Source organism: Rana temporaria, chromosome 1 (genome assembly GCF_905171775.1).
Source record: "Rana temporaria chromosome 1, aRanTem1.1, whole genome shotgun sequence".
Classification (NCBI taxonomy): Eukaryota; Metazoa; Chordata; class Amphibia; order Anura; family Ranidae; genus Rana; species Rana temporaria.
In genome coordinates, this window is record NC_053489.1 from 286,704,205 (window position 1) to 286,716,098 (window position 11,894).

Below are 11,894 nucleotides of genomic sequence, written 5' to 3' on the forward strand. Positions count from 1 at the left end.
CACAGACAATGTTGTTAAAAACTTGGCAGACTGCCAACGTGAGCAGAGAAGTCTCTACACTTGTTACATGAAAGAATCGGGAAACTCTGCAACAGAGATCGTGAGGGGGGTTGAATCGAGATCGCGATTTTTTAACGATTAATTGTGCAGCTCTATTGGATCATTCAGTTTTTTTTTTTCTAAGACTAAACACTATTACTGTGTACTAGGCTTTGTTCTTGCAAAGCAAATACACATTTCCACACTAAGTATTCCAGCATTTCTCCCTCATTTTTTTACTCCTTCACACAGCTAACCTGTGCTGATAGAGAGGGGCAGGGGGGGATGGATGCTGACTGGCCCAGTGTCTATAGGTTGTAATGTTGCACAATGAAAAATGTTGGCCTTGTGCAACACAAGGCAATCTTGAACCACCCCCATTGGCTTGTACAACATTTTCGGGCAATTTTTAGGCATTCGGTAGAGCTGCACGATTATTCGTTAAAGAACCAAGGTTGCGCTTCTACCTCCCTCCTGATCCTAAAAAAGCATTCCCTCGATTCAGTGCAGAAAGTTCTCTGTCAAAGCCAACAGCTGGCAAAAAAAAAAAAAGGCAGCCTGCCAAGTTTCTCACATTTCTAAAGAGAAACATTGTAACATATAGTTATTTAAGATCAAAGGATGGAACTTCGGTCTGTAAATGAGGTCAGTTTAATTACTTAAAGACTAAACCTTTTTTGACACTTGTTGCTTACAAGTTAAAAATCTGTATTTTTTTTCTAGAAAATTACTAAACATATACATATTTTAACAGAAACCTTAGAGAATAAAATGGTGGTTGTTGCAACATTTTATGTCACACTGTATTTGCGCAGCAGTCTTTCAAACGCAATTTTTTTGGGGAAAAAAAGAATACACTTTAATTGCTTGCTGACCAGGCCGTAGTCATTATACTGCGGCAGGTCGGCACGAAGGATGAGCTCCGGCGTGTTCGCATAGAACACGTGCAGAGCCCGCCAGGAAGTCAGCACCCACGCTGCGCTAATCACAGCCAGGCAGACATTTCCCGATGCTCAGGTGCAGAGATCGGGAAATGTCTGCCTGGCTGTGATTAGCGCAGCGCGGGTGCCGACTTCCTGGCGGGCTCCGCACGTGTTCTATGGGAACACGCCGGAGCTCATCCTTAGTCGGCACATTCCCGTGAGCTGTCGTAGCTGTACGTCGGCCCTTTAAGCAGGGATAGCAAGCACTGGGGAGGATCAGTGATCATGCGACTACTGTGATTAGCTGTCACAGTGGTCATATGACTGTGAGCTTGATGATTACTGATCGTTAGTGGTGACTAGGGATGAGCTCCGGCGTGTTCGCACACTTCACGTGCAGATCCCGCCAGGAAGTCGGCACGGCGCTAATTACAGGCAGGGAGACATTGTCCCGATGCTCGGCTGCAGAGATCGGGAAATGTCTCACTGCCTGTGATTAGCGCAGCACCGACTTCCTGGCGGGCTCTGCACGTGGATTGTGCGTACACGTTGGAGCGCATCCCTAGTGATGACCAGAGCTGGCAGCAGTAAATGCGCTCTGAGCATAGAAACATTGGCCACCCAGTTAGACATATGTGTGGCATATGGGCAGTAAAGCTCACCCTTTTGCCACCACACAGGTTACTGAAGCAGCAACAGGTTACAGCCCACCACACATTACAAGCAGCTTGTACAATCTCCTTTAGATCTACTGACAACTATAAAAGCCTGACTGAAAGGATACAAGTTGATTGGGTAGGTCCTCGTATTACATAGCAGTGGTACTCTAAAGTTGATTGTATGGTAAATGAAGCTTTTATACTAGGAGGACAAACCCAAGCAATTAGTATTAGTACCAAACCAGGCAGAGCCTTCCACTTAGCTGAGATTGTATAGTGTATGGTCAGGCTAGGGAAGAATGCGTTGCCTGGAGCTCCCCTTTAATAAGCAGAAGGTTGTAAAGTGGACCGAGCAGTACATGGAGAGTTGTGTCATGTATGGAAGCCATCAGTAAGCAGTCACCGCATAATACCCAGCCACATACAGAAAGTTCTCCATCTTGATCCGGACGATAGCTCCCTCCACATGAGTGCCCTCATCCGGCCGCCCTGTCCCCGGTCTCGTGCCATCCGATTTCCTTTTACCTAACTGGGTCGCCATCACAACCCTCTGCCAGCAATTCTATACCCAGTGTTTTTACTCCCGATCGCTTCCCTCTACGTCACTTGCAGTCATTCTACAGGCGCGGCCATTTTAAATGAGGGCAACGTATTCCTGCAGACAACAAAAGTGTTCGTCTGCATGCAATTCGCATACAGCTGTATCAGCTATGGAGTCATATGCCGGTCAATGTCTAAAACAAAACAAGACAAGACCGCATAATCAATAAACTAAAGAAAGCAATCCTGGACAATGAGTGTTCTCGCGATATTAACAGCCCTCTACTGGGATTGGTTACCCTGAGAGCGCGGAATGATTGAGGCGGGAGATTGGAGCTTCTGTACACGGGACAGGCGTGCGTGAAGTCTGTGGTGGTGTGTGATTGGCTTGCTTCTCAGCCTTCTGGGCGGGTAGTGTGCTGCTCTTGTGAATGAAGGAGAACAGTTACATAAACTGAGGTGGAAGCGAGGGGACAGCTTTCAATGGAGACTATTCAAAGATTTTTTATTTTAGCTTTGGATAGATTGGAGGCAAGCACCAGACACTGTACCAGAGAGCCCATGTAAGGCTAGTTTTGTTTAGCAAGTGTTCAAGCTTTGTTGAAAGAGGCTACTTTCACACTGAGGCAGTTTTAAGGCGTTTTAGCACTGAAAAGTGCCTCCCCAATGTGAGCACCGGAGTGCTTTCACACTGGGGGGTGCGCTTGCAGGACAGGAACAAGAAGTCCTGAAAGCAGCATCTTTGGAGCGGTGTATACACGGCCCCCACCCATTCAAATGAATGGGCAGTGCTTCGGAAGCGCTGCCACATGGGCGGTTTTAACCCTTTCTTCGGCTGCTAAAAGCATTGCTAAAATGATGGTAAAGTGCCACTTTATCGCCGCGGCTGCAGTGAGAAAACAGCCTTAACCACTTCAATACCGCACATAGACATATGACGTCCACAAAGGGGATCTCCCATCCCGGGTGGACGTCATATGACGTCCTGGACTTTTGTGCAGTGTTATCTGAATGATGCCAGCAGCTAGAGGCATCATTCAGATATCATTGTGATCCTGCGCACCATAAGAACGATCATGGCGGCGGTTCTGCCGCTTGATCGTTCTTATAGGCGGCGGGAGGGGACATTCCCGCTGCCATCGGGGGCCCGGAGAAAGGATCGCCATGCGCCGGATAGGAAGCATAGAGATGACTGGTGACCAGTCTTATTGACCCTGCATCTTTCCTTAAAGGGGTTGTAAAGGTTTGTTTTTTATTTTCTAAATAGGTTCCTTTAAACTAGTGCATTGGTGGTTTACTTACCTTTTCCGTCGATTTCCCTTATAAATGATTTTTTTCTTTGTCTGAATTTCTCACTTCCTGTTTCTCCTCAGTAAGGTGCTCAGTAAGCTGTTCTAAATGACTTTCCACCGCTCGGATGATGGTGGAAAGTTTACTGAGGAGAAACAGGAAGTGATAAATTCAAACAAAGAAACATTTTTTTAGAAGGGAAATTGAAGGAAAAGGTAAGTGAACCAACAATGCACTAGCTTAAAGGAACCAATTTAGAAAATTAAATAAGAACCTTTACAGCCCCTTTAACCAGTTCCCGACCGCCGCATGTAGATATACGTCGGCAGAATGGCACGGACAGGCACATCAACGTACCTGTACGTGCCTGCCTAGACGTGGGTCGGGGGTCCGATCGGGCAGCCCCCCCCCCCCCGCTACATGCGGCGGTCGGGTTCCCTCTGGGAGCGATCCGGGACAACGACGCGGCTATTTGTTTATAGCCGCTCCGTCGCGATCGCTCCCGGGGAGAGCCGTATGTAAACACGGCTTCACTATGGCGCTGCATCGATCGAGTGATCCCTTATATAGGGAGACTCGATCGATGACGTCATTCCTACAGCCACACCCCCCTACAGTTGAAAAACACACACTAGGTGAACACTAAATCCTGCAGCGCCCCCTGTGGTTAACTCCCAAACTGCAACTGTCATTTTCACAATAAAGAATGCAATTTAAATGCATTTTTTGCTGTGAAAATGACAATGGTCCCAAAAATGTGTCAAAATTGTCCGAAGTGTCCGCCATAATGTCGCAGTCACGAAAAAAATCGCTGATCGCCGCCATTAGTAGTAAAAAAAAAAAAATTAATAAAAATGCAATAAAACTATCCTTATTTTGTAAACGCTATAAATTTTGCGCAAACCAACCGATAAACGCTTATTGCGTTTTTTTTTTTACCAAAAATAGGTAGAAGAATACGTATCAGCCTAAACTGAGGAAAAAAATATTTTTATATATGTTTTTGGGGGATATTTATTATAGCAAAAAGTAAAAAATATTGCATTTTTTTCAAAATTGTCGCTCTATTTTTGTTTATAGCGCAAAAAATAAAAACCGCAGAGGTGTTTAAATACCACCAAAAGAAAGCTCTATTTGTGGGGAAAAAAGGACGCCAATTTTGTTTGGGAGCCACCGCGCAATTGTCTGTTAAAGCGACGCAGTGCCGAATTGTAAAAACCCCTTGGGTCATGTAGCAGCATATTGGTCCGATCCTAAGTGGTTAAAGTGGACCTGTCACACACATTACAAGGGATGTTTGTAATTATTTCTTGTAATAGGAATAAAAGTGATAAAAAAAAATATATTTAAAACGCCCCTGTCCCCGGTAGCTCGCGCTCAGAAGCAAACGCACACGTAAGTCCCGCCCATGTATGTAAACGTCGTTCAAACCACATATGTGAGGTATCGCCGCGTGCATTAGAGCGTGTGCAACAATTCTAGCACTAGATCTCCTCTGTAACTCTAAACTGGTAACCTGTAAAAAATGTTAAAGTGTCGCCTATGGAGATTTTTAAGTAACAAAGTTTGGTGCCATTCCATGAGTGTGCGCAATTTTAAAGCATGATATGTTAGGTATCTATTTACTCGGCGTAACATCATCTTTCATATTTTATTAAAAAAAAGGGGTAACTTTACTGTTTTGTTATTTTTTTAATTCATGAAACCATTTTTTTTTTAAAAAAAGGCGTTTGAAAAATTATTGCGCAAATACCGTGCAAGATAAAGTTGCAATGACCGCCATTTTATTCCCTATGGTGTCTGCTAAAAAAACATATATAATGTTTGGGGGTTCTGAGTAATTTTCTAGCAAAAGAATGATGATTTGTACATATAGGAGAGAAGTGCCAGAATAGGCCCGGTATGGAGGTGGGTATAAAAGCCCTGTATTGAAGTGGTTAACCACTTAAGGACTGCCTCCTGCACATATATGTCCCCGTTCTTCACTGTAACGCTGTCATTGATCGTCTGTTCCCTGATATAGGGAAAGACGATCAATGATGTCACACGTCCAGCCCCGCCCCGCTACAGTTAGAAACACATATGAGGTCACACTTAACCCCTTCGGCGCCCCCTAGTGGTTAACTTCCAAACTGCAATTGTAATTTTCACAGTAAACAATGCATTTTTATAGCATTTTTTTGGTCTCAAAAATGTGTCAAAATTGTCCGATGTGTCCGCCATAATGTCGCAGTCACAAAAAAAATCCCTGATCGCCGCCATTAGTAGTAAAAAAATAAATAATTAATAAAAATGCTATAAAACTATCCCCTATTTTGGTTTGCACAAAATTTATAGAGTTTACAATCGATAAACCTTTATTGCGATTTTTTTTTTTTAACCAAAAATAGGTGGAAGAATACGTATCGGCCTAAACTGAGGAAAAAATATATTTTTTATATATTTTTGGGGGATATTTATTATAGCAAAAAGTAAAAAATATTGTTTTTTTTTTTCAAAATTGTCGCTCTATTTTTGTTTATAGCGCAAAAAATAAAAACCGCAGAGGTGATCAAATACCACCAAAAGAAATCTTTATTTGTGGGAAAAAAAGGACGCCAATTTTGTTTGGGAGCCACGTCGCACGACGAGCGCAATTGTCAGTTAAAGTGACGCAGTGCCGAATCGCAAAAAGGGGCCTGGTCCTTTACCTGCATTTTGGTCCGGGTCTTAAGTGGTTAAAGTACTATTCAACTGCAGTTTGTAAATGTTGAACACAGATACTAATGGGAGTGCTGAGTGATTACCACTTGCTGACTGTATAGCTGAACGACAGCTACAGCACGGTTGTATAGTTCTGGGACGCTGTCATTACGCTCACCACACTCCTGTGGCAGGTGGTGTGGGCAGGTGTGTCCTGTGATCGCAGTGTCCGGAGGACATTGCTGATCACATATTGAGGTAAAGAGCCAATCAGCGGCTCTTTACCACATGATTAGCTGTGTCCAATGTCAACAGAAGCCAGTTATCAGCACTCCTTTCCTCATGCTGACAGCATGAGGAGAGAAAAGAGCCAATTACCGGCTTCCCCAAAAGGAACATCTACACTGATTATCAGTGCAGTGCCCAACAGTGCTACCAATCTGTGTCACCCCTCAGTGATGCCTATTAGTGCAGCCTCATCAGCGCACATCAGTGAAGGAGAAAAATTACCTGTTTTCAACAAACTATGAAAACGTATTAATTCTTTTCAAAATGTTCTGTTTTTATTTGTTTATTTAGCAAAAAAATTAAATACCCAGTGGCGATACCACCAAAAGAAAGCTCTATTTGTGTAAAAAAAAAGATAAAAATTTTGTTTGGGTACAGTGTTGCATAACCGCGCAATTATCATTCAAAGTGTGACAGCGCTAAAAGCTGTAAATTGGCCTGGCAGGAAGGGAGAAAAAGTGTCCAGTAGCCAAATGAATACCGGGCCTTTTATGACACTTTTTGTATAAATCAGTATTTTTTTGCTCCAAATTTTTTTTTTTGCTGAGACCCTAGGGAATAAAATGCAGTTGCATTTTTTTTTGTTACACAGTATTTGTACAGTGTTTTTTCAAAAAAATTTGGGGAAAAAAATTGATTTGAATGAATTAAAAACATAAAACAATGTATACCTGATTTTTTTGTGTAATATGACAGATGTTGTGCCGAGTAAATAGATACCTAACATGTCAAGCTTTACCATTGCGCATGTTCGTGTAATAGCGAAAAACTACAGTGCTTAAAAATATCCATTGGCGACATTTTATGCCGCATACATACGACCGTTTTTTCCGTCATAATAAACTCAGACAGGTTTTTCCGACGGAATTCTGCTCAAGCTGTATTGCATACACATGGACACACCAAATTTCGACCGTCAAAAACTCGGTGACGTGCAACGGCACTATAAAGGGGAAGTTCCAATCCAACGGCGCCACCCTTTGGGCTGCTTTTGCTGATTTTGTGTTATCGCGTGTTAGTAAAAGTTTGGTGAGAGACGATTCACGCTTTTCAGTCTTCGTGCTTTTCAGATCATTTTCTGCACTTCAGTTGGTGCTTGTGGGTTCGTATCTGTCTTTCAGTGCCTGTAGTCATGTCGTATCTGTTTTTCAGTGCATTCTTGTCCGCTCGTTTCTGATTTTCAGGTCGTTCTTCATAGGACTTTCTGTTCTTCAGTGTGTTCTGTTTAGTTCGTTCTAACCAGTCGATCATTTTCTAGCCATGTTGCGGGTATGTACTTGTCGTAGAGTTCGTGCTGTGCATGGGCTTCATGCTTTAACCCAAGCTCAGTCCCCGAACAGGGTGAGGAGGAGTTCATGGACGAAGAATTGGTTGCTCCAGCAGGACCAATTCTGTCACATGCCTTTGCTGTGGGAGATTCAGGTGAATAACCCTGATGACTTCAAGAATTATCTTCGGATGACGGACCCCGCTTTTCACCGTCTGTTGGCGGCCATCACTGCCGAGCAAAGACTAGTTGCCACAGTGAGATACCTGGCGACAGGGAGAAGTTTGCAGGACCTGAAGTTCACGTCGGGTATCTCCCCCCAGGCTCTGGGGATCATTATCCCAGAGACCTGTTCTGCCATCATCCAAGTCCTGCAGAAGGACTATATTAAAGCGGATGTGCCACGGGGAAAAAATATTAAAAGCCAGCAGCTACAAATACTGCAGCTGCTGACTTTTAATATTAGGACACTTACCTGTCCTGGAGTCCAGCGCTGATCGCAGCAGAGCACGAGCGATCGCTTGTCTCTCTGCTGCTCCCCCCTCCATCCACGCTGAGGGAACCAGGAAGTGAAGCGCTGCGGCTTCACTGCCCGGTTCCCTACGGCGCATGCGCGAGTCGCGCTGCGCCCGCCGATTGCCTCACACGCTGTGTGCTGGGAGCCGAGTGTTCCCAGCACACAACGGGCGACAGACGGGAAGTCAGAAAAACCCGTCTTTCGCCCGTAGCGTGTGGCCGGAAGTGGGTGCAAATACCTGTCTTTAGACAGGTGCCTGCACCCCCCTCCCCCTGAAAGGTGGGAGGGTTCCGATTTAAGGTAAGTTCTCTCCTTTAACATCACATTCTATGTATTTAATGTTTGCTAATGTATTGTATTTCTTTCATCATTCTCTAATTACCATGATTGTAATATTGTTACGGTCTGGAGTCAGACTCAGAGGCCAGTAGCTATAGCAGAAGAGCAGATGTTCACACAGGTCACCCTGTATGATGACACAGGTTCACCTGAGGTGTGGGGTCTAAGCACTAACCGGTATTCATCAGAGCTCCTGATGGTGGAGATGGGCTTTGCTGTGTGTTAGTGCCAGGTCGCGGTCCTCAGGATAGCCCCACCAGGAGGTGAGCAAGCCGGGGTCTGGAAGCCGATATAACAGGTAGGGGTCAAGCAGAAGCATAGTCGGGGAACGAGCCAAAAGTCGGTAACAAATGGTTGCAGGTTGGGAGTCAGCAGAAGCGTAGTCGGGGCACGAGCCAAATGTCGGTAGCAAAGATACGGTCGGCAGCAAAAGAGACAGGAGCAAGATATTGGCTGGTGAAGGCACAATATTCTGGAAACCAGGGAGTGCAGGGACATGGCTTAAATCAGGAGTTCATGGGAGGAGCAAAAGGTTCAAGGCAAACAAGATTCAAGACAAGATCATTCAAGGAATCGTCTAAGGAACTATCCAAGGAGCTGTCCAGCATTCCAGGTGGCTCAGCAGGCAGAGTCGCCACCAGAGGTCCCAAGTTCAAGCCCAGGTCCTAACAAATATACTGTGAATGTCCCCTTTGTCCCCATGCATGCTGTAAGCTTTTAATGCTCCTTTTTTTGGCCTACATGCATATTTCCCTTCATGCTATCCTGGGCTCATATACGCCTAGCCTAGTCACTTAACAATATATTTTGTCAGCTCCATTGTAGTGCTTTACCCTAAACACCCCCAAAAATGTCTTCAAATGTTTTTGTTCTCATTAAATTCAGGCAGAGTCTTTTTTTTGGGATCCCAAACTCAGCTAGAACCCCCCCCTCCCCTAAAATGTGTACAAATGTTTTTGTTCTCATTAAATTCAGACAGCGTGGCAGAGTCTTTTTTTTGGGGTCCCAAACTCGGCTAGAACCCCCCTAAAAATTTTACAATGGGTCATCAGAGGGGGTGAGGAATCTGATAAGTGGGCCTTATATTTTTGTCTTTAAATACTGCTTAAAATAAACATTTTACTGATGTTGGCCAAGAATGTTTTTGTGTAATCTGCTTGCAATGTTATGTGCAAAAGTACTAATTTTTTTTTCTGGTTTGACTCCACAGTTTCCTTTCAAAACTGCGCAGGGGCTATAGGCAGGGAGCATGTCCACATCGTGCCACCACCCCATTCGGGGTCATAATATTATAATTACAAGGGGTTTAATAGTATAGTGTTGATGGCGGTGTTTTCGGCACAATATAAGTTTCACTATGTGGACGCGGGGAAGAATGGTCGGATGGTGGAGTCTTCCCCCGGACGGAGTTTGCCTAACAGCTCCAGACTGGTGGCCTGGCATTGCCACCTGATGAAGACAACGTTGAGGGCCTTCCGTTCATCTTTATTGCTGATAAAGCCTTCAGTCTGGGCAATCACCTGATGAGGCCATTCCCCCAGAGGACTCTCACCCCGGAGAGGAGGGTTTTTAATTACCGGCTGGCCAGAGCCCAAAGAGTTGTTGAGAATGCCTTTGGGATAATGGCCAGCCGATTCTGCCTGATTCTGACAGCTATCAACATGCCGGAGTATAAACTGAACCACATAATATTCTGCTGCTGCATTTTGCACAATTATTTGCGGAAAAATTCCCCAAATTATATCGCCACAGTTGGGCCTGAGGCTGGACTTTCTGGGAATCCCCTGACTGTCCTGGCTTGCCCCCCCAAAGTGCCCGTGAAGTGCGGCAGAAATATTGTGATTATTTTACGGGTAGGGGGGCCATTGCTATGCCAGACAATGTTTAAATATTATTTTATTAAAAAACAAAAATGTATCTGATAAAATCTTGAATTTTCTTTATTGCTTGTGTTTATTTTAGCTGTCTCCTAGTGCACTTGTAGTGCCAAATGGATTTTCCTTTAGTAAATAACACCCATTGTCACTGTAAACACAAAATTACTTTAAAACTGGTATTGAGCATTGAAAGAAGAAGCCACACATTGTTGATTATCAAACTTTTTGTACTCTGTGCACATTCACATTTTTTTTCCCAAGTTTTACAAAATGTTTTGATATTTTCAGCATAAACAGGCATGTTTCAAACCATAAAAAATAAACATCTCTGGAACTTACAAAGTTCAACGTTGAAAAACTGAAGAAAATATCAGATATTATAGTTTGTAAAAAATGTATTGATCTTGTCTTCGTCAGATGGGGTGATGTCACCCCTGTAAAAACCAAATTTTGAAGATGCACACAAATTGAGAGGCAAAATGTGAATTTCACTTCTGATCCCATGCCTAATAGCACATGTTGACATCTCCCATCATGGGGGATCAATGGACGTGTTTTGGGGGTGCAACCCCTTCCTCTCACCTAGTTGAGTTGCGAGGAAGGGTTTGCACCCACAAAACGCGTACATTGATATTCCCTGATGGGAGATAGCACATGTTGACACACTGTCTGCATCTTCAAAATTTGGCTTTTAAAATGACACTAAAATTTTTGAATTTAGTCCACAAAAAGTTAAAATGGTGGCATTTTGAATATATTTAGATTCTCCCCAACACACCAATCATGTTCTTAATTTGTTGTTCAAAAAAATTGAGTTTATTTCTTATGATGTCTATTTCCCGACTGCACACCATGAGGTCCTGGATTAGAATTTGTGCACTAGCACTTGTGAAATGAGGAGATTGTTCTTCCACAACCAGCACATCACCTAAAATAAAAATACACACCATGTATTATAAATATGCAGGCATACATCTATTCCCTGAAGCAGTGGTGTCAGACCTGTTGTGGTGACAATTTCTCCCACTTCCTCCTCCTCCTCCTCCTCCACATCTTCAGCTTGGGGTTCTTTATGATCCCCTTCTTTAGGAGGTGTGGAGTTCCTGGTGTCCTCCGATTCTTTGCTCACCTATGAGAATGAAACAAAAGGTATACTTAGCACACAGATATTTGAGGCCAGAAATAGGAATATGAAACATTGCTTGGAAGTGGGGTACAATTGTCTGTTTTGGCAGAGTTCCAAGCTGAAGACATGATTTTTTCCCTTACCAAATCTGTAATACTGACCTTTTTGTGACAATTTGCACACATGGAGACACCCCAAGTATCCATTGGAGCACCTGTGTGGGACACACTAAAAAGGTCGTTTTGATGTCCCACACTAGTGCTCCTGAATCCAGATGTGTAAACAGCTGCTGAGTGTCCTCTCCTTTACACTGAATCAAGCTTGCATGTTATTCTAGTTACAAACAC

The 11,894-nt window shown here is 43.8% G+C and overlaps 1 protein-coding gene across 1 annotated transcript in view; it reads right to left on the reverse strand.

Annotated features, from left to right (window-relative positions):
- SMC5 (structural maintenance of chromosomes 5) overlaps window positions 1-2,366 on the reverse strand; it is a 139,077-nt gene extending 136,711 nt beyond the window's left edge. The window contains exon 1 of the mRNA XM_040356728.1: window positions 2,047-2,366. Within this exon, the coding sequence (XP_040212662.1) occupies window positions 2,047-2,162 (116 nt within the window). The 5' untranslated portion in view covers window positions 2,163-2,366. The remainder of the gene's footprint in view (window positions 1-2,046) is intronic.
- Window positions 2,367-11,894: the final 9,528 nt, after the last annotated feature.